The 24265-nt window shown below is 35.0% G+C and overlaps 1 protein-coding gene and 1 long non-coding RNA gene across 2 annotated transcripts; both read left to right on the plus strand.

Moving 5' to 3' along the window:
• Positions 1-6872: 6872 nt before the first annotated feature.
• Positions 6873-17985, plus strand: LOC134667563 (sulfotransferase 1C4-like). The gene is made up of 7 exons (XM_063524994.1): positions 6873-7020; positions 11658-11792; positions 13587-13686; positions 15067-15389; positions 15828-15922; positions 16114-16279; positions 17820-17985. The coding sequence occupies exons 1-7, from the start codon at positions 6939-6941 to the stop codon at positions 17954-17956; spliced, it is 1038 nt and encodes a 345-aa protein (XP_063381064.1). The 5' UTR covers positions 6873-6938; the 3' UTR covers positions 17957-17985.
• A 3505-nt stretch (positions 17986-21490) lies between these two features.
• On the plus strand, positions 21491-22751 carry LOC134667751 (uncharacterized). Its single transcript, XR_010098681.1, has 3 exons — positions 21491-21938; positions 22017-22141; positions 22465-22751. It is a non-coding gene; the product is annotated as an uncharacterized LOC134667751 (long non-coding RNA).
• Positions 22752-24265: the final 1514 nt, after the last annotated feature.

Here is a 24265-nt window from a genome sequence, read left to right on the forward strand (position 1 = left end):
ACGGGGTCAGTGGTTGCTGCCCCGACCCATTTGTAACCACTCATTCAGACTTCCCGGAATGGTCACTGCTGTAATACTGCCCACTGCATTACTGCAGCAAATGTAAAATCGATATTGCTGCCCGGATTTCTTACATTTGTGGTAGCAACGCAGTTAGCAGCAATGTCGCGCCGCATTACTGGAGCAGTATTGCAGCGTGATAGGTAGATAATGCCGAAACGTATTGAGTCCATTTGTACTTATTTATAGTATGCAATATAGTAAATATGAATAAAAATCGCTCCGCTTACTACTTTCGCGCCGTTCTCCGTCCACACGGCAAGACAGATGGGCACAGATTAGCCCACGACACGGGGTCAGTGGTTGCTGCCCCGACCCATTTGTAACCACTCGTTCAGACTTCCCGGAATGGTCACTGCAGTAATACTGCCCACTGCATTACTGCAGCAAATGTAAAATCGATGTTGCTGCCCGTATTTCTGACATTTGTGGTAGCAACGCAGTTAGCAGCAATGTCGCGCCGCGTTACTGGAGCAGTATTGCAGCGTGCCTAGATAATGCCGAAACGTATTGAGTCCCTTTGTACTTATTTCTAGTATGCAATATAGTAAATATGAATAAAAATCGCTCCGCTTACTACATTCGCGCCGTCCTCCGTCCACACAGCAAGACAGATGGGCACAGATTAGCCCGCGACACGGGGTCAGTGGTTGCTGCCCCGACCCATTTGTAACCACTCGTTCAGACCGTTCCCGGAATGGGTGCTGTCTTTATTTATAACTAGGGGAGTAATTGAGCTTCAAAAAGGGTAGATCTTCGGTTATATTGATGATCTTAAGGGTACCCAAGGGGTGTAAGCGGAACCCCATTAGTAAGAATCCGCTGACCATATGTCTGTCTGTTAACGAGTATCTTATGAATTCAGATACCTCTAGACATTTGAATTTTCACAGAATGTGTATTTCTATTACTATTTTATTTATTGTGTGCTCAAATACCGCAATGGCGATCGTAACGTGTAGCTCCGGGACAAATCATCATCATCATATTCTCTTGTCGGTGGAGTATCTTCCAGCTTTCCCTATCTTGCGCCAGCTCTTTGACTTTTTGATACGACACGACCCCTACTTTTTCTTTCACTTCCTCCAAAAAGCAAATGACAGAGTTTCATTTTTCTTCTTCACACATCATAGCGAGCTTATAATAATAAATATCTGGGAGGAGGAGGAGGAGAGGGATCTTTGCTCGGTAAATATATAAAAACTCAAAAAACTCAAAAACTCGTTTTCTCAGAGATAAAACCTAGTTAGATCGATTTATCGCCCCCGAAAACCCCCATTATTTCATCTAAATCGTTTCCGAGCCGTTTTCGAGATCCATAATATATATTAAATAAACAAGAATTGCTCGTTTAAAGGTATCAGACATATTACTGTGTGTGTAGATTACTCGTGTATGTAACTCTTAGAGAATATAACCAACGGAGTGGTCATTAACAGGCGTTCCCCTCTGTCGAAAAAAGGCGGCCAATGGTCAACCACATGTCAAACACATGTATGGACTGACGTTTATCTGACATGGCTATGTTGACGTTACGTATACATTTGATGTGCCCCTCCCCCGCAAAAAACGGCAGACTATTTTGTACCGAATATTATAGACATGGCGTCTCCATTGGTTATAGACAAGATATAACTGTATAATTTAGCATTTAAAAACCAGTGTGATATAAGTACTCGCTTTCAGCTCAGTTCATCAACCTACACTCGTATTTGAATGCCTTTCATTATGAGCAATCACGTAAACAACTATAATGGAAAATCAATAAAAATACAAAACAAAATATTGAATATGTACAATATTTTGCACAGAACCTCACGAGGCCAAAGTTAATCGCTCTCAAGATGAGATTTCTGCAGAAAAGTTTTCTACTGCACTTTAGAACTTTTCAAAGGCGGTTTGGTGGTAGGTACTTGCTACTAGAGTCTGGCTAGCCAAAAATTGTTGACAGATATTTCGTTGTTGTATCACCAATTGTCTATGATTAAAAAAAAAAGCTAAAAGTCAGTTGTCAATTGATGTCATTCATTCAAATTGTTTGCGGTTTATAAGGGGTTTATTTTAAATAAAATTAATAATTTCTATACTGAGTGTGGTTCGGCAACTATTATTTAAGCTCGTAAATAATTACGACAGTGTGCGAAGTCGACGTGTAGCGTTGTATAACGAAAAACTGCAATGTTTACAACTCCTAACCAAACGTAAACAAATTTGGAGGTTGGTGCTCTATAAATATTTTGATACTTTAAGTACTAGTGCTAACATTTGCCTATTACTTTGATTAAGTAAGTGAATTTATTAATGCCTGAATCTCATAAATAGGACAAGTGTATAAAGAAACGGATAAACTAAAAGTTCTGAAAAATATCTATAAAATCTTAATATTTGAACGTAAACATATGTGTTTGTCGTTGACTGTACTTTAAATAGTGGTAGAAATTATGTGAGCTGACTTTGAGTGCACGTAAACGTTTATTTAACTTATTTCCTTAGGTACCTTACTTGAGCACATAATATCAAAAATATTGTCTAGTATCAAAACTATAATCCCTACTACACAAAGTGTGACCAGTCCAAGATTTTTTGAATTTCCCGCCAAATCTTTAGGTAAAATTTCAGTAGCCAGACTCTAGTGTTTGTAAGAAACTTGGGCATTTTATAAGGTTTTGCAAAGGACTATACCTAACCTACGTAATTAGAAAAAAGTTGTTTAAATAGAATAAATTTCTTGAAGTTAAACTCGGTGGGTCCTAGTACAGTCAAAATTACTTCCGACCCATTTCGTACCATGTCACAGTCTGCCGTATTCGAACTTCAAGATATTCACAAGAGACGACACGTAGATCCATTCTAGATACGATATAGTTTAGATATCAACTAGTTCTCTTTTGCAGCGCAATTCGGGCAACCAATGTCACTTTTACGTTAAATAGAGTAAGATATCTATTAGATGTGAATTGGATCTCTAAGTCATGTCCTGTGGAAATCGTTCAAGAGTATCTCCACAATCGCGCAAATGACAAATTTGACAGGTTAGATCTTAAACATATCGTTATCGTATCTTGGTGATGTCTAAAAGATATCTAATAGATATCTATTTCAAAATCCGAATCGGGCCCGTGACAATCAATATGAAAGTCGCTAGAGACCTCATGCTATTGTTATTCTGACAAAGTACAAAATGGGTCGGAAATTAAATCATTTGACTGAACGTCTTCTCACTTCATATAGGTACTTATTTCAGCGTTCGGTCTGAATTTGTACGAGTACGTTCGAATTTCGTCGAAATCATCCTTCTTAAACCGGGTACTCATTAGCGAACCGTAACCGTTGCATGTTTTTTTTGGTTACAGTACATGCAACGGTTACGGTTACGGCTCGCTAATGAGTACCCGGCTTTACTCTCTCACTATTTAACGCGTTGGCGGTTTCTTTCGGTGAATCATATCTGTACAATACTAAGTATATCGATCTGATAAGTGTCATAACTGAAATTGATAATCTGATAAATATAGGTAGTTAATGCATATGAACAATTATTGCAACAATGGGGTGTGTCATTTTACAAAAATGTTGATATTTCAAGTGTACGTGGGCCATACTGAAAGGTTCTGGATTCTGATATGAGAAGACTTATTTTTTCTAAGTGGCCAGTCCAGGAATTTTCAGTATGCCCTAAGTAATACCTAATTGCGATCTGTATTCAAAATAATGCTCGCACAACGGCCTTGAAGTTTTGGAAATTTCATACAACCTTAAATTGTCAAATGTGGGTTTTGTTTACCTAAACCGATATTTTTATATGTTCAAAATATGCAATTAATATTTATATCAACATTACAGTGAAGGAAATGTGGTTGAATTTATTTTTGATGCAACTTTTTTCTTAGTTAAAATTGTGTAGGTATGTAGTAGTAGTAGTAAAACACTTTATTGTACAAAAAAAACAAAACAAAACAGGAAAAATTACATTCGTCATTAGTACAAAGGCGAACTTATCCCTTTAAGGGATCTCTTCCAGTTAACCTTTGAGCAATTGAGGGAGAATTGGAGACGGTAGACATCCGTACTGTACCAACAGCGTAAATAAAAGAACAATAAAGAAAATTATAATGATAATAAAACGAAAAGTTTCTTAGTTACTTATAATATTAGCAACTTACCTACAACAAATATAGACATATATACACAACTAAATACATATGTACACAACTAAATACATATATATTCTATAATACATATTACATATATACAAAAACTACAATACCAGGTATGTTACATTACCAGGAATGTAAAGAAAACCATTAAAATTATATTCTTATTAATTATGGTCTGTGATGGGGTCCAAGAACTTGGTTTTTCTGATATTATGTCCTGTGAGCTAGGGGATAAAAGTTAGGTACAGATTTTTTTGGAAAATATGCTGTAGTACGTACGTTTTGAATGGCCCTAAAATTACCAAACGGGTCGGTTTAATGTGATACAATTTCATACTAATGGCTATTATACAGTGTGACTCAGGCGACGTAGCTGGGCGTTTTTAGAATTAGAGTCCGTCACGTAATGGAATTCCACACACCAAAAAAAATTTTTTTTTTACTAAAAATGGGTTGAATTAAATCTACTATTAATATATTTTATGAAAATGTTACTTTCTTTCTATATACATTATTTATATTCTTAATAAATCACTTTAAACTGAATGACAGCCAATGTGACGATCCATTACGTTACAAATTTTAGGCAGGTTTTAAGTGAAGATCGGAGTGTTTTAAGTGAACCAGTTTTTATTTATTGAAATACAAAACAATATTAATTTTCTAAAAACGAATAACAACTGCAATACTATGTATTACAATAAAGTTATTTAAAGAAGTCTTTCCAATACGTCACATTTTTCGTTTTAATTGTTGCTTTGCAATCATTTTTTTATAAAAAACGTAAGGTAAAGGTATTATAAAAAGTTGTTTTTAATAATTATCATATATTATTCTTGCAAATGAGATCGAAATCAGTATCAATTATCCTAATAATTAATATAAATTCTAATAAAATCAATCACAGCCACAGTAGGACAAAGTGACGTTATGGACCATAATATCGCGTTTAGGAACTACATGACGGGTTTACATGTGCAGATAAATAGCTACTTTTTTAATACCTACTCAATGTTGTACTAAATTAAATAATTTAGTAATTAATACCTATTATTATAGTTTAACTTAACAGATTTTAAAATTTCCTGCAGTAATTATGCTTTCGACTGAAGCAGTATTGCAGCACGAAAATACTGCCGACTGCAATACTGCTACAAAATCAAAATAGATGTTGCTGCCCAGTTTTTTGACATTTACAGTCAGCAGTATTGTCGTACTGCAATACTGCTGCAGTCGAAAGCATAACCTGCGCCTGCCAGCGTTTCTTAGGTCCAGCCACCACTGGTGCTAACTTGCTAAGTAATTACTAGTAGGTCGAGTAGTTAGAAGAATATAGCTAGAATAAAATTATTTGTCTTTTTAATATCACTCTACCTACTATATTTTGGCAACTTAAAATGACGGCATGTAAACCGTGCATTTTCATTCCATACGTCACGTTTTTTTGTTCCACTAATACATCACGTAACGTTTTGGATGTGACGTAGGCATGCCGGTTGGTTAATAAAGCGAAATAGCGGTCTGATCGTTTGAATTTTCTTAATTATAATTATTTGATATCATACTACACATAATAATCTAACGTAATTCATAAATATTTAGTCAATAATTGGCTCCTTATCTTCAGTTTAATTGAGTTCGTTGTGGAAAACAAATTTCTGCACATCGTGACGCACAACCTACACTAGCTTTTTTCGAGCCCAATTGCCTTGTAAAACCTAAACACCGGGTAATTATAGGATCATAATGTTACGATCATCTAAAAATCCGTATGATATTAGTAGATTTTTGCTACTAAGTTGGTAAAAACTCCGTGACGTTGGTGGAAATTTCCACTACGTCGATATTGAAGGACAACAATAAATTAAACTTTAATGCATATTTTTACTTTAGGTGCTAAAAAATAAGGTTTTTAATAGATTTTGGCTGGTACGATCTTATCACACAACAACCAAGTTCGGGCCTAGAAGGAGGCAGATATATAATATTTGGATCCAAAGTATGCAAAGTGTGCATGAGACACTCAAAAATCATCTCCCTTTCTTCAGTTTTTGTACATTTTCTTTACTTTAAAGTACCATTTAATCAGTTTTTTTACCATAAATACTCAGATAATAAATCACTTTACAATTTTTGTATACATGTAGTACACTTTAAAACAGTATTTGACAGTAAAAAAGTATACCAAAGTCGTAGGACAGTGATATTTTACCCAAATATTTTTTCCGAAAACGCCCAGCTAATCGTGCACAAAAAAGTTGATTTACCCAATTAATAAAATTAAAACTTATAAACATGGCAAACAGGTGCACAAAAAAGTTGATTCAACCAATTAATTAACTAGAATTAGAAATTAGTGTCGGAATATTTGTTAAAATCTGAAAATCTCCATTCAAGCCTCCCATTCACATTCAATTAATAGGTAGTAAATCTCGTACTATAGTGCTCATTCTCCTAATTAACTCTCTGCTAAAAGCAAAAGCCTGATCAAAAGACCCTTGAAATCCTAAATTCAGCCTTCACACGAGAGTGATTCATGCCTACTCTAAATCGATTCGTGCACATGATTCATTCTCGCCCTATCTCTGATGTAGACGAATCGATCCTCGATGATTAGATTATATCATATTGAAATAGACGTGTGTTACTATAGGTAAAACAGTTGACAGAGTTACGCGAATAGAATTTGACGTTCTGTTTTTAAAAATTTCAAACACCGAAATGGCGCCGTGGTTGGAATTACCGTATGAAATAAGCGACGTTTCGCCCGAAGAAAATAAACTTATAATGAAGTGCCTTTTAGGTTAGTTTTTTGGTGATAGTGACTGTGCTATGTGTATGTGTGTGTATGGAGCTAATACAGGCAATGACTGAAAGATGTTACCTATATAATTTTAGGAAACTATATTAATAGTACATCATATTACAGGAAAATAGAAAAAAAATGTCGAAAATGTATGTACCTTAGTTACGAAGAAGAAAGACGAATTACGAATTGTTCAAGAAAAAAATATACGGTCGAATAGCCTCCTTTTTTGAAGACGCAGTTAAAAATAAGAGTAAGAATACTAGGGCAAAGTATTATTATAAAAAAAACATGCATTATTAATTAATAAATTATTTATATTTCCGGAAAATTTACATAATTATGTCTATCATGGAAAAATACCTCCACAATCCTTCTGCTTATGTCAGAGGTACCTGTATCTAATAATTAAGCACATTGATTGTTTTATTTTTTTACAATCACGTAACCTTATCTTTATGTAACTACTACCTTAATAGTAAAAAGGACCCTACTCTAATAGAAAAGTTCCTTATGCCCATGATGCAGAAGGACCTTTCTTTGATGGAAAGCCAGATGTAACTGACCACTGACTTAACATAAATCCTTTATTCTATATCAATATAACTGACGAATAAATCCTCGCCTAGCGACGAAATTTTAAAGACAGCTGACAAGCTGGCCGTACAAATACGTCAAGGATAAGTGTCTACGATTATTCAAACCCTCTCCGTTATCAGATGTAACTATCGATAACGAATAGCTGGTTTGTTAGTGCACACCGTTGTATGGGGACCTTGCACTTTGTGACTATGCGCTGAAACTTGGCACAGTTGATTCTTAGATTCTTGGATTTTGAAATAGACATCTATTAGACATCTTTTAGACATCACTTAGATACGATAACGATATGTTTAAGATCTAACCTGTCAAATTTGACATTTGCACGATTCTGGAGATACTGTTGAACGATTTCCACAGGATATGACTTAGAGATCTAATTCACATCTAAAAGATATCTTACTCTATCTAACGTAAAAGTGACATTGGTTGCCTGAATTGCGCTGCAAGAGAGAAGTAGTTGATATCTAAATTATAATGTATCTAGAATGGGTCTAGTACGTCTCGTCTCTTATGAATATCTTGAAGTTCGCATACGGCAGATGAGCAGATCAATCGGGAGACGTCGAGAGCCACCTCTCATTTAGTGGGGGGGAGGGGAGGAAGTTCGACACTGCCGCGCTTCACTTGGAGCTACATTTCTCTAAAACTATACCTATTAGGGCATGTGATTTATCATTTTCGGATAAATTAAGGACGAGGAATTTAGTTTTAGAATAAAAACAATGCACTTTCTACCAAAAAAATGAAAAAAGTAGAAAAGACTATAATACGATTTTTTTATAATTAATATACCTACCGTACCGTAGTATTCTTTATGAAATTGGATTTAGATATTTCGCATTTGTAACACATGATTACGATATAATAGATAACATAATTAGTATTAATATGATAATGATTAGTTATTTGATAATTCCGACATTTTTGCCGGTGCATGAGCACTGTGGTCTGTACTCTGAACCTTAAGTGTGTAACGATTATAATATCTGCCTAACCTTTGCGATCTGCTTTGCGGTCATAAATAAGTAAAATGGTATTGACTTGAAAAAAAGAACCACTGCCCTGTTTATCGAAAGCTTTTGTAACTTGTAATACAAGTGGAAGTCCCTTTCTAACAAAAGCTGTCAAAAAGGGACTTCAACGTGCATTACAAGTTACAAGCTTTTGATAAACATTACAGGGCAGTTACCTGGATCATAAAAGTCATAAATATCTGGGCAGTAGTTTCATCGCTGCGGTGAATCGTGTCCACATTAATAAGAAAATTGTTATAAATCTTTTCATATGCGTTTAAGTCAGACATTTTAAGTCTTATTTTATGTTCTTTTATAAGACTATTTATTCCTTCTGACGCCCTGTATACAATATGGTTTTAAATTCAAAAACTGAGTGACACTGAGTGAGTTAACAGATTTAACCACTAATATTATTTAGAACTTCTTTTCAAACTTAGTTTTCGCTTATAAAAAAACTTCCGTTAATGAAATAATAATCTAACATTTAATTTTTAAGGAAGTTCATTTAGAAACAGTTAAGAGGGCCGTGTATGTACCGCACAAGAAGGACGTCACATCGAGCAACTGTTGTAAATAAAATTATTTTTCATTTAAAAATAAATGTTAGATTAATTATTTCGTAAACGGTAGTTTTATTATTTTACTACAATGTATTCGTACAAATAACGAATCTCAAACAGTTTTATCTCTTACGACACCCGACATTCTTTGAGGCTGTAAACATTACAGGGCAGTTACCTGGATCATAAAAGTCATAAATATCTGGGCAGTAGTTTCATCGCTGCGGTGAATCGTGTCCACATTAATAAGAAAATTGTTATAAATATTTTCATATGCGTTTAAGTCAGACATTTTAAGTCTTATTTTATGTTCTTTTATAAGACTATTTATTCCTTCTGACGCCCTGTATACAATATGGTTTTAAATTCAAAAACTGAGTGACACTGAGTGAGTTAACAGATATAACCACTAATATTATTTAGAACTTCTTTTCAAACTTAGTTTTCGCTTATAAAAAAAAAACTCCAGTTTGTCTAGTTTACAAATTGACGCAAGAATATACCTACTTACGCCTTTTTGTTTGCTTTTATTTTTTTCTGTTTGACACTTTTTATTCACTATTTTTATATTGATTAATTATTTTGGGCCCAAAAATCGAAATGTTTATTGCCTAGAAAAAAAACAGTTTTAAATTTTCCATAAAAGGAAAAAATGGAAAAATTACGCTTCCGGCAGGACTTGAACCCGCAACCTCCGCAATCCGTGCGTTAGCTCTACCAATTGAGCTGCGGAAAAAAAATTGAAAAAACAGTTTTTTTTTTCTAGTAACCAAGTGTTAATGTACTTAATTTCTTTATCATAAATCAATCAAGCGACCATTAACACCATGATAGTCACGATAGTGATAGTGAACTAACAAAAACAAATTATTACGTCAATAGAGGCTACATATTACACTACTACACAAGCCTTATTGAGCTTACCGTGGGACTAGATTGATCTGTGTTAAATTGTCCTATAATATTATTTTATTATTTATAAATAATATTTATTTATTATATTATGTTCTTAATCGGTTGAGCAACAAGTAAATAGGTACAGTAATTAATTATGTATCTGAATAACCAGTTCTTTGAAACGAATGTCATGATAAGATAATTAATATTTTCTTACTTAGGTACACGTGAAATTTGTTCGCATATTACCTTGAAAAGTACAATACTCGTATCTATATCAATAAAGAATATTATAACGGACAGATACAGATAAATTACACCTAATCAAATCTGGGCGTTTTCTAAAATAAATATTGAAAACCTGATTCACACAGATCCTGGTGTTTTTGGGTTCTTTCAACTCAGAATCACTAGCATATTCAATCCTGATGATAAAAAAACTTGTCCCAAAAATTTGTATCAAAATTGTACATTCCACTACGTCACGTCCATATAAGTGAAAATTTTTTTCATAATGAAACGTGACGTAATGGAATGGACATTTTGGGACATCTTATTTTAATGGAAGGATGCAGAATGCTGTCGATTCTGAGTAGAATGAGCCCAAGAATGTCCAGATTTGAAAGAATCAGGTTTTCGATATTTATTTTAGAAAACGCCCATCTACATTCTACCTAATCAAATGTAAAAAAATCTGTCGCAGTGAATGTTTCTTTACCATTCTGCCTTTACAATTTTTAAAACTTTCGCATTTTGAACACATATATACCGGGTGTGGGCTATAATACGAGCAAAAAATTAAACTGTAGGCTGTACTACTCATACTGACCAACATTTGTTCAGCAACTTTTAAAAATAACTTGTGGTTTGATTTTTAATACACTTTAAAGTTTATTCTAAGACGCAATGTATTGCGAATTTTGTTATGTTTAAGATGTGACAAGCAACGTCAATCACAATGATATGGCGTGGCGATGGCGTCCGTTGAAGATAATATTTATTTTGTATGAAAAATAGGGAGTCTAAATACTTCATACTTTTTTAAAGTTGTTGAACAAAAGTGTCACCGTTTGAGGAGTACAATCTATGTTTTAATTATTTGCTCATGTTACAGGCCACACCCGGTAGACGGGTCTATCGCGAATTTATTTTATTACTTTTATTTACCGACGATTCGACACAGCCTTCCGCGTCAAAAGAATAAATAGTATAGAGGGGTCCTGTTATAGTAAATTTTGTAGTCACAATAAATTTACTGCCATCTATCGACACACGATTAAAACTCAAAATGAAAATGTATACAACTATCAAGAAAATGTATATGGATAAATGATTTTATTATCTTAATTTTGTTATTTCAACCCATGTTCTTGTTAAAATTGTTAAATATGAAACGGCGTCGTCAATGCCATCTGGCCAAAGGTGTGTGCGCCATCTATCCGAGAATGACATTTTCTTTATTTCCGAGGCACGTTTTTTCCTTAGACTTCATTCGTCTTATACGGAGTTACATATGTCTTTGCCATCAGTTTTCAGCGTTTCTGCCTTTATTTTACAGGTTACACCAAACCTTTCGTGAAATGCGGGAAGAGCGGCTACGTAATGCCAGGAGCCTTTAAAAAACACGCCGAGGAAATATACAACATGGAAGTGAGACCGGACGATGTGTGGGTGGTCACGTTCCCTAGATCAGGTATGTAGTTATTTTCACCACACCAGCTCGGAAAGGCTCACATTGCACTTCAAAAACTGAAAGAAAAGTTGCATTTTATTCACATGTGAGGCAAAGTAGTCGAATGCTTTGAGTTGTTTTCTTATGTTTGGTGGTAGAATTGACTTTTAAATGATGATTTTGGATGATAAATATTTAAGATTGAGGTAATATCAATATATTACCTATTTATGTTAGGTAGGTGTACCTAATTCAAATTTGTTATGGTTATAAGGTGGTTTTGATACGACCTTCATATCTATGATCGTTTTGATGATTGACACGCATTTTACGCACGAATTTCATCTCATTTCGCGTGCACCAATCAGCGTGAGCGATTGATACTACTTTGCTCTTATTTTGATTTTGTCTTTGAGTTGTTAAACTATGAATCATGCTCCTTAAATGTGGATTAAAACACGTCTTGTTTTACATTGTGAAAGTAGGTTGATTTACTTGTTATAGAAGACTATTGTTTTAAAAATTAGATTACTGTGGCTTCTTGAATGAAAAAAGAAGAAGTCACTATGAGTTATTATTAAAAAAAACCAGGCAAGTGCGAATCGAACTCGCGCACGTAGGGTTCCGTACCATAATGCAAAAAAAGGCAAAAAAAACGGTCATCCATCCAAGTACTGACCCCGCCCGAGGTTGCTTAACTTCGGTCAAAAATCACGTTTGTTGTATGGGAGCCCCACTTAAATCTTTATTTTATTCTGTTTTTAGTATTTGTTGTTATAGCGGCAACAGAAATACATCATCTGTGAAAATTTCAACTGTCTAGCTATCACGGTTCGTGAGATACAGCCTGGTGACAGACGGACGGACGGACATCAGAGTCTTAGTAATAAGGTCCCGTTTTACTCTTTGGGTACGGAACCCTAAAAACATAACATTTTGCCAACTGTTACGAACGTCAATCAATCTAATATCGCAGGTTGATAACACTCAGCTCAAATTCGATAAAGCTCCCACTATCTTTGTCAAACCACGAGATAGTTTATCTGTAGCTAGTGTACTAAAACACTTTAAAAAATGCCGACTGTAACATAACATTATATTGACGTCATGAAATAGAAAACAATATTTTTCCACATGTAATATTGCGAAAAATATTTGCTAAATAAAAAAACTATTTTAATTTGTAAATCACGAATCACGATCACGAACTATGAATGGACTTGTTATTTGTTGTTATTCTGAATTGTAATAAATAATTTATAATGACCACTAGCTTTTCGGTGAAGGAAAACATCGTGAGGTAACCTGCATACATCCACGAAGAAAATAATTCAAAGGTGTATGTGAAGTCCCCAAACCGCATTGGGCCAGCGTGGGAACTATAACCCAAACCCTATCATGCTTGAGTGAAGGCCTGTGCCTAGCAGTGGGACGTATATAGGCTAGATTATAAATTATTTTTATTTTTTATTTAATTTATAATAGTAAATAAATATAAGGTAAAAATGACACAATTTTGATGATCGCACTCGGCAATCAAAGTTTCTTGATCCAAAAGCCGATTTAAGGATGACTCACACTAGAACGGTCCAGGTCCGGGCCGTGGCGTTCGACACCAAACTTTACCTATAACCCGGTATAAAAAACGAAATGTTGGAAGCCTCGGCTCGGACCCGGACTGTTCATAGTCAAAATTAAATATAGGCACTTTATTCATTTAGGCTTAGCAACAATTAACAAGCACTTATGAACGTTTTCAAATGTGAGTTTTACTGTAGAAAGCCGACTATAATCTTTCATATTTTTATTTTACAGGGACAACATGGACTCAAGAAATGGTCTGGCTGCTTAAAAACGACCTAGACTACAATCGGTCGAAGGAAATTCCTCTGCATGAGAGATTCCCTATGTTGGAGTAAGTTTATTTTTTTATTATGTACATATATGTATATGTAAAATGCAACACAATTATAAAGAAATGTTTATCTACATATCATAAACCCTGTATGATACGTCAAAAACCGCAAACGACGGCCAGTATAAAGATAATCTATTTTTGTTACAATATTTTTTTTATCGATGGCCGAGATACGCGTCATACTACTCGTGAACGGGTGCTGTTTGTGGAGACTGGTCTATTTTAACACAAGCTATTACTTAGGAACTTTATTTTTGAGGTATATTAATATTTCTTTATTGCCAAAAATAGTAATAAACGTCCAATACCCGTATGCCGTGGCGTATTTTTGAGGTTAATTACAGTGAGACGCCTCTTTCGGTTCTCGTATGTTTCTTTTCTCTTAATGAATGTGTTAATTATACAGGATTTTGACTCTTAGATACCTTATACATCTCTAAGGATAATTGGTAATCTTTTATAGGTCATCACTTCTAAATAAGTAGTACAGTTTTTTTCTTGGTTTTGCATAAGTGACCTGTGTATACGTAGGCAACTCTGAAAGTTCTTAGAAAAGGCTACTTAGAGATCATATAACAAAAAGAGGCATATTATTTATGAAAATATAACTCTTTATACTTTTTTTGAGGTACATGCAATTTGGTCGTTATCTGTGTTTCAGGATTGATGGCAATTTGGAAATTGTACGTCGAGCGTTATTCCAATTTCGACCTAAGAATTTTTTCGTATTACTATTTATAACGATTTTCATTGTGGGCTCAGCCAACAACAGAGTTACAGTAGGCTTCAGTTATAGTTTCATAATGAAGCCTAGTTCTTGTACGTCTGTTTATTTTTTAAATTACACATTTAATCGCTTTTGTAGTTATTCAACGGATGATCATAGAGAAGCATGTCATTCAAAAGTGACGTCAAAAGTTTACATCGCACAGTTGTGCGGTTAATAAAAAATACTGGCAAAAAATTGTATATCAGTAGTTTTTGATATCCCTCAGTATTCATATGACACTGTTAAAAAAATCTTGCTTAAATTATTTTGTGTCAAAAAAGCTTGAATCCCGATGGGTACCTCACATGAATTTCATACAAAACCTCCGAGGACCTAAAATCGCCATACAAAAAAGGCATTGGAAGAATGAGCTGTGTGCGCTTCAGGGTAATCCTATCCTAATGAAAATTTGTACGCGTGGTCAGAAAGAGATAAAGCACGCATTAAAATAAAGAGTAACGTCCTAATTACTTCAGCTTTTTCTATTCTAAACACTTTCAGTTTGCCCCTCGTAATATATATGTAATTATGTATTTTGTCTGATACGATTAAGCTTAAATATTATAACTTCCTTATAGCTACATAATAAATACAACTCTTATTTACAGATTGACTTCAAAAATACCTGAATTGGCTTATAACTTCATCAAAGTAAACTTCATGAACATAGGAAACTTCCAAGGCTTGGATAAAGCCGCCAAAACGCCCAGCTGGGAGCTTCTAAGGGACGCTCCATCCCCCCGTTTCATCAAAACACATTTACCTCTATCTCTCCTGCCCCCCAAGCTTCTAAAGACTGCCAAGGTGATCTACGTGGCCAGGGACCCACGGGACGTTGCTGTTTCATACTATTACTTACATAAGTTAACGATGAAGGGTATGATAAGGACATCGTTCGAAACTTTTTGGGAGACGTATAAAAGGGATTTGTGTAAGTTAATTAACCTTGATTCTAGAAGTGATAGTTTTGCTTGAATCTGGAACTTTTTATTATTTAATTAAAGTTAAAAAATAAATTGTTCAGATAGTTATAGTTCAGTTCAGTGGGGCTAAGTTGGTCGGATTTTTATCATCTATCATCATGCCTGTCACGTTCTAACAAGTTTGTAAGTGCGAAAGTGATGCACGACATGACAAATGATAAAAATGCGACCATGATAGCGCCGCTGGTCAACTTAACTGTCCCACCAGCAATAGAATTTTTTTAAAGTAACTTCGGCTATTATTTAATTGGACTTCCTCGAATAAAACCTTTGACATTATTGTCATTTTCTTTAAGTAGGTACCTTTACTTGTTGATTGTTTCAATAATTATACAAGTTTCTAATAATGTTTTCTTTGATGCTTAAACTTTTTTTGTTTATTTTAGTGCCATGGACACCAATTATAGCGCACACAAATGAAGCCTGGATGAAAAGACATGAACCGAATCTCCATTTTGTATTTTATGAAGATATGATTAAGGTATGTGGTTGTGCCTTTACTTTTAGCTATTTTTTTATTTATGAAAATACATACTTACATATAAATAATACCTATAAATTGAAAAAAATTGTAGCAAAAAGACAACAATATTTAAGATGAAACCTTTGTGATAGAGCATAAGTTCTATTCGTTTTCGGTTCTAATATTAAAATGATAAAATATTCTCCCAGGATCTGAAAAAAGAAGTCCATAGGATAAGCAAGTTCCTAGGAACAACCCAATACTCGGACAAGGAGCTCGAAGACCTCAGCAGTTACCTCAGCTTCGACAGCCTTAAGAAGAACAAGTCAGTCAACAACACGGTCAATGGAAATGGAGTACAATTTATGCGAAAAGGTAGCTAAAAAATACCTAACTTTTAAGTACCAGTGAGGAGACACTCCTGACTTTGGCTTTTGAATGCCTTTTTTAGTACTAGTAGGGAGACACTGACTTCAGAAATCAGAAATTTTTTGCTGAAAACATAGTCATTACAAAGGCATTTACAACAGAGTTATTGAGTTTCACATGCTTTGTCAGTAAAGACGTGCAAATATAAACACTTATTCTAGTATAACTAGCAATGTACAAATTGCAGAACATTCCCAAAAAGCGGAAACGTTCTCGAGAATGTTCTCAGAACATTCCTGCAACATGGAAATTATTGTTTAAACAAGAGAACATACTTGAAATAAAGTTTAAATAGGCATAACTTAAAACTAAATGTTATTATGCATATATTATTGTCTATTACAGTTAGCTATTTTGTTGATGTGATAAATTTACCAATAAGTTGCTTAAATTCTCACTGTATATCAGAGAACATTTCGACTTTCGACAATATTTTCGAAAGTTTTTTTTTTGTTTCATTAGAATCTAGAGGCCTCTATCTCCCGCCATGCCAAATCTCAGCGCGCTCGGACCAACTTGAAAAAAAAAAAGTCGGCCATTTTGATTTTTTTTAATGCAGATTGTTTTGTCTCGGGGCCCTCTATGACATTTGGTCGAGCACCCCCCACCTATCACGCACCGTTTAAAAGTTGCCATACAAAATAAAAGTGGCCAGTTTTCCCGCAATTGTAGCATTTTTCCAAAAAAAATTTTTTTCATAAGTATCTAGGGGACCCCAAAATTCCGTGACCAAAATTTCAGCGCGCTAGGACAAAATTAAAAAAGTTTAAAAAAAAAGTCGGCCATATTGAAAAAAAATGGCGGCGTCAAAAACTGCCAGGGTCCCTCTATGACATTTGGTCGAGCACCCCCCACCTAAGTCTGACCGTTTGGCCGGGCCGTCATACATTTTTTTTGACCGGAAGCGGACGACCAAAAGTCGGAATTTTCTGGGGGTAAGGACTACACCTAAACTATCGTGAATATTCATGGTAAAAACTACGATAAATAAATAAATTCTCGTTCTCGAGAACATTCTCAGAAGTTACCGAGAATTTCTCATGCGGAAAGTTTCGCAACTTTGGAAAGTTCTCGTGCGTGCATTGCTAAGTATAACTAAACTATTTTCGGGCGAACTCGGCTCCGTTCGGCTCAGCATCGCTCCGAGCAATTAGGTATTAGGATTGGCACTACTTGACGTCCTTTTGCGTGCACGACCACAGATAAAATAAGGACTTGAATTTTGACGACCCTAAATAGCTGAAAAGGATAGTGCATTATTCGTCCTTGAATCGCTGTCAAACTTCGGTTTTGTAGGAAGTACTATTATTTCTGTGGCTTAACTCTTGTGCTGAGTACCTCAGTCAGAAAATGAAGACATGGTGTCTTCATTTTCTGACTGTGGTTAAATTTAAATGATACTCATCCGGGGTATAACTAGATTATTTTACCACTCGATAGGCTGACTCATGCCAAGGCTAATTTTGTTTATTGTCCTTTCTTACAGGGGAGGCGGGTGGCTGGAGATCGCACTTCGACGCCAAAATGGAAGTAGACGCAGAAGAATTCATGGCATCCAGGCTACAGGGTCTAGATCTCAAATACCCCTCTTTTACCCCAAACAAGGAATGTTCTTATTTATGAACATCCGTGTGAATGTAGAATAATTTCTATTAGGACTGTGTCTCTGATGCTACTGGTTGGTTGGATGCACTCGAAAAGTTATTCCTGATCGAGGCGTCCATATAAATAAATCCAAGTGGCTTCCCAATGCATTACTTTAGGATAATTAAACACGATGTGTTCGTCTTGAAGAAAATGTAAAGGAGTGCAACTGATACTTGCATGTGGATGTATTTGATAACCTGTCAGTCGTATGTAAAAGGACATTACCCCATCTGGTGGTTAAAGTTGTTAATGGAACTTCGAATGAAATACTTGCATCAAGCGCTGGTACTTTTCGATGTAAGAAGGCTAGACCAAGAGAGACTGAGAACAATTTTATAGTTAGAAGAACACTTAATTAAAAGTCACTAGAATATTTAACGCATACTGCCAAGCAGTAGAATTTAATAGACTTGATGATTTTAATTTTAAAATAAGTTATGTTTGCCAACTTAGTAAATCAGTCAATTGTTGTGTATTCCGAATTCCGTGTACAATGTAGTAGGTTCCTACGTAAATATTAAGGTTAATTATAATTATACGTACTTATTTATTGTTTTCGCCAGTTACTGTCTCTCTATCTCTAAGTATGTCACCTAATGCTAATGTGTAAATAAGATAAGATATCGCGTACTCAACGGATTTAAATCCCAATATCATGTGTATTTGTTAAATTGGTAATGAATCGACAATAAAAAGACAAATAAATAACTTATGGACTAAGTATATCTATGAATAAAACAACGAACCCTGAATATATCTAAAATTAAACAAGGAATATCAACTAGGTACTGAAAGTGGCCTCCCGGCGCTACCACCGGCGCAAAGGTGCCCATCACACTCGCTGCGTTGCCGCGTTGAATTGTGATGGACAGCCTTTGCACCAGGAAAACCCGGAGCGCGGGTCAAGGCCCCTTTCTTGCAGGCGGCGACCTACTTCCCTAAGGAAAGTTTTTGCCTCAGCGCACCAACAACCGGACGTCTCTACTGGTACTGTTTGTTAAATAAACACAGTACTTATTATTAACTTTGTTTTTTAGGACGTAAACGGTAGTAACGTAAAAATATTTGGTAGAAACATTTAAATTCGAGGAATAGCTCGGTTCGACTCTTCAGAAACCTATATACGCTCACACCTGAAATAGTTAACTTCACTTTAAATTCTTTAGCTATCGTGCGTCTTCCCGTGTATGTATGGACAAGTACGGGCGAACTACTAACCAAGTAACATGTAGAAGGTAGAGAGGCAATAGACAGTACTCTCTCCAGGCACCCGTCCACTAAGTAAGAGTTGGTCGGAATTTATACATATACCTAATAGCAACTGACATTTAACCCTACAATGCATGACTTTTTTGTTTATGGAAATAAAATTATATGTGGTAAATATAAGTGTTTACTTTTAGGGAAAAATAATAAAAAAAATATACAACGCATATTTTGGAAAATAAAAGGTTTTTTATCTGTGTTCCATATGTGGAACACCATGCATTAAGGTATAGAGTATATACATTTAGAAATATATGGCACATTTTCGTTTTTACATGTTCCATTTCTTTTTGTAATGCTATCAACAGTTTTTATGGCTGTGGATTGCTTTTAAGTGACTTTTATGGATTTAGCGACCTTGCATGATGTTTTTGACGATATTTTTGTATTTTTACTTAATCCTGATGGGGCTAGCTTGAAGCTCTACTGGTGATATATTACCAGCATCAGCATGACTAAAACTTCTGGTATTGTAGGTGAGCTTTACAGAATTAGAGTGTAGGACGTGCAGGTGATCATGGAACACATTGGTGACCTATTATTGAACTTGATACCAACTCCGAAATTCTGACAGGTGATTCCGATGTATGGAGTTGAGGTATAGTTAAAAATAAGTCATATGTAACTGGAATCAGCTCAACTAACTCAGGACATGACGACCGACTAATTTCTGAGTCGCTGATCGCAGATCGCTGATCTTCAGAAGCCTGATTTATTGTTGTCCGCATTATTTCAAAGATAAATTCACTATTAGCACACGAAGATCCCATCATTCAGATCCCGATCATCTTTACTTGCAAATAATTGATAAAAATGATAAATAATGGTCATTGTATGCATTCCGTAAGGATTTACTTTCACATCATCTAAAAGCTATTGATAATTATTAATTAATCAGCTGTTGTGAGCTCTAAAAGAAGGTTGACGATTTTGAGCCTTATGCCTTGGACAGAAGTTCTCAAATGTATACATATTTTAACATGAGTGTGACGTAAAAACATAAATAACTGTTCCTACAGATTACGCCAAACTAAAACTTATGCCAACGTCATAAAGACTCTGACAGGTGCAAGCTTTCCTTACTTGTTTTGTGTAAACAATATGAACCTCAATGCATGGTGTGCCATATCGGGAACGTTTGAAAAATATTGCTCGACACTATCTAAACATTGCAAAACTATAAAATTAAACTTACCATTGAGTAATATACAGTTTTACGGTCACAATATATATTTTTTCTTATTGTTTAACTTGAAAATTATTTTTTTGTGGTACTTCGAAACTTGTTAAAACTGATTTTTGTACCAACTCCCGAAATTTGACCAATCGTCCGACACCTTGGATATTTACTGCTACCTAGCGGCAACACGCCCAACTATTATAGTAGCCTTGACTCTAAAGTAACCATCAATGTATAACAGATGTCGCTGCCTACCTGATTCTTGACACAATTCACACATATTTCGGTTGTGCCATATATGGAACTGTATGCATTGTAGGGTTAAAACTCCGAAAGCGCGATGTAGATCTCTTACTAATTGCGTTCTAGCTCCCGAACGCCATCTGTTAGATTATTATGGCACGACGTTAGCAGTGACAGCTAGAGAATTCGCCACAAACATGATTCTAATATCATTCTGATGACAGGAAATGTTCGAATCAGCCTGTCAGTCTCTTGGGAGTCTTGTATAAATATGATTCAAGATTAAATCTCATTACCCGGTAAGGGGATTATTTGGGTGTTGACACAGATTTTCTTTTTGTTTCTGAGTCATGGTTGTTTTCTATGTATTTAAGTATTTATATGTTTTATAATATATCGTCATCTGTGCAGCCACAACACAAGCCTTCACGAGCTTACTCGGCCCGATTCGGATTTTGAAATAGACATCTAATAGACATCTTTTAGACATCACCAAGATACGATAACGATATGTTTAAGATCTAACCTGTCAAATTTGACATTTGCGCGATTCTGGAGATACTCTTGAACGATTTCTACAGGATATGACTCAGAGATCGAATTCACATCTAATAGATATCTTAGTCTATCTAATGTAAAAGTGACATTGGTTGCCCGAATTGCGCTGCAAAAGAGAACTATGTAGTTGATATCTAAACTATAACATATCTAGAATGGATCTAGTACGTGTCGTCTCTTGTGAATATCTTGAAGTTCGAATACAGCATGTAACAGGCTATATTGGTGTTTTGGTTTTTAAGAGCTATGGACTATCAGCACCTCTAGCACATCTTGCATCCGCGACTTAGACCGCGACTCGAGTCGCCATTCCCGCGGCTGTCAAATCTGTCGATTTCCGTAGCATAACTTGTACCCGCGACTGCAACAGCCGCGTAGAGAACTCAAAGTCGCGGCGCGACTCGTCAGTGTTACCCGGCGAAATCAAAGTCTAAACAAATCGATATTTGCAAGTGGCAACACTGAATCGGAAACCAGGGATGCGCTAAATCATTCGTTCTTTGGTGGTAAAAAATCTAGTTTTTTGTCGATGGTTAAGATTTTCCTGTCAAAGTCAAGGAACTTTCAAATTTTGTCAACATTTAATTACGGGAAAAAATATGAAAAAATTTAAGTAATAGAGCCTTATATACTTAATATTGATAATATTCCTTAAAATATATATTGTTTAAAAATTTCTGTTTAATAAACCTTTTTTAATAAAATATTTTTGTAAGTAAATATAATAATGGAATTGCTATTATTGATTTGTTCTCATATTCTTGTTGTAAATAGTGTTTTTTTTTTCAGAATAAGTTCAGCATTATCCTAGACACGATTGATATCCCAGCACCCAAAGGAAAATATTATTAACAGGAACCTGCCAACGGGACCCGAAGTGGAGATTCAGGAAAAGAAACACACTAGGCAAGCTTGTAGGTTTCAAACGCGGAGCTGTCCCCTTTTCTAAATTAACTAAGATGTGAGAAGCGCTTTAGCTTTAAGAACACCACCGAGGAAGTGAACTATTAATAATAAACCTAATGGTTATGGCGTAATCTAAGCTGCCACAGTAACTCTCAAATAAGTTTCATATAGTTTTTCTTGTGCCAATAATGGATGGCATGTGTGTGTACTGTGTACCTAACTGTGTGTACTGTTTATGATTTGACAAATTGATATGAAAAGCTTATTTCATAATAGTCCTCGATGAAGTCATGACCATATTTTATTGTCTATAAACCAATTTTCTTTCCAGGGTGATATTTAATTGTCCTACGCCGCATGTCGAAGAAAAAGGAAGAGAGAAAATACTTTTCAAGGGTAATAAAGAAGATTCTTACAATTTCTCTATAGTGGTTCTAGATGTTAATATATATTAGGTTTAATAATAAGAAGTCGAATATTGCAAGAATATATAAGGCAAAGCAATATACTATTAATTGAAATATTGTTTTTTTTTCTCTCCTGTATTTTTACCTGAAAAGAAACAAAAATAAAGTAGGTAGGTAAGTACCTAGAACTCCTAGAAGCCATTATTAATTAGCTCCCCAAGGCCCACTTTATACCTAATGTTGACAGCAACCTATCATAGCATGATCGTATCAGGCCCTGTCAAACATGAAGTGAAATATCTAGAACACGGGTATGATCTAGAGGAGTTTCAATATAATAGACCATATGATAACCGTACCTATGCTACCTACGCAGACTATGACATGAGCGTAACGACTCCTTCAAAATATTGTTGGTCGGCTCGGTCCAGTCACGTCACGGTATGGTGTTGGCAGGGGACGGAATGGTTTAGTGGGTGTTCACTGATAATATTTCATACAAAGCATTATTTTGAGGCGGACATGATCCTGTTATAGCCACGTATTACATCATTCTGTTACAGTACGATGCAGCGGGCACAGGCCACATGTAGGTATGTTTTGTTGAAGTCGAGGAAGGTTCCAAACGGTACCTAAATAGTAAGAGATTGTTGAAATTAGACATCTAACCGTGATCCTAAATATTACTACTAAGAATATGGCTTACTTAATAAGTTGGATAGTTTGTTTTGAACATTTGTACCTACCCACCTCATCGGCTTCATTTATGTACAAGCAAGCGGGCTCCGTTGTTAGGTTGATGAAAGTTTTGTGTAAGGAAGTCTTAGGATTACTTTTACAAACTTACGAACCTGAATTGAAATTTAAAAATCCTACATAGGTATCACCGTGCATAATCGATATAAGAGTGCGTAAAGCGCATTTAGTGATTTTATTTTTATTTATTTATTATATTCTATACTGAAATCTTACATTAAATCAAACAGAAAAGTGCCGTGAAACCCTATCGGGTTTGAACCGACACGACATTCGTGGATACATTTTACATTACACATTGTTGTGATACATAGGATAATCAAATGTTATATAAAATTAATTAAGTTCTACGAGAAATAAATTAGCGGGTAAAACTAAATAGCTCCCACTCGAGTACTCAAGCGACCGTGCATTCCTTATCGCTGTGCGGTTTACATCTCAAGAAAGTCTTAAGCGGCTCAGGTTCCTTAAGGCGTATGCCATTAATTGAGTAAGGCGTTAATTACAATAGATCGAACGAGTTTGAGTATGCACCGAGTGGGGCATGCAGCGGTTACAGGATGATCTTATTTATTCAGTTAAAAACCTCAGGTAAGAATATTTCAGTTATTTATAAATATATTAATTATGTAGTTAAAATTAAGCTTTTTTATTATTATTACGTTTTAACATTGTTTATTTAATATTGATATGGAGAACAGATTGAGTAATATATAGATAGGTATGTATATATAATAAGTTTATGTTGAGACGCCATCAAGATAGTACTTATTGAGTAAGTTCTTTTTATTTTTCTCGTTTATAGTGTTTTTTAAATTTAAGGGTAGTTCGTTATATAACCTTGGTGCTATATATGCTATTGTTCTTTCGCCGTATTTATTGTTACTATTAATAGTTGTAACTTTCTTTTGGGAAATCTTTCTTAAATCTATTTTAGATTGAATAGGTTTCATTATTCGTTTGTTATGA

The sequence above is a fragment of the Cydia fagiglandana genome, chromosome 9 (assembly GCF_963556715.1).
Source record: "Cydia fagiglandana chromosome 9, ilCydFagi1.1, whole genome shotgun sequence".
Classification (NCBI taxonomy): Eukaryota; Metazoa; Arthropoda; class Insecta; order Lepidoptera; family Tortricidae; genus Cydia; species Cydia fagiglandana.

What these genes read in the sequence shown, in the direction of transcription:
- LOC134667563 (XM_063524994.1), top strand. Translation starts at nt 6,939, where the DNA reads ATGGCGCCGTGGTTGGAATTACCGTATGAAATAAGCGACGTTTCGCCC. An exon ending in GGTCACGTTCCCTAGATCAG is followed by an intron (nt 11,793 to 13,586) that starts GTATGTAGTTAT and finishes TTTATTTTACAG; the next exon opens with GGACAACATGGACTCAAGAA. An exon ending in GAGAGATTCCCTATGTTGGA is followed by an intron (nt 13,687 to 15,066) that starts GTAAGTTTATTT and finishes TCTTATTTACAG; the next exon opens with ATTGACTTCAAAAATACCTG.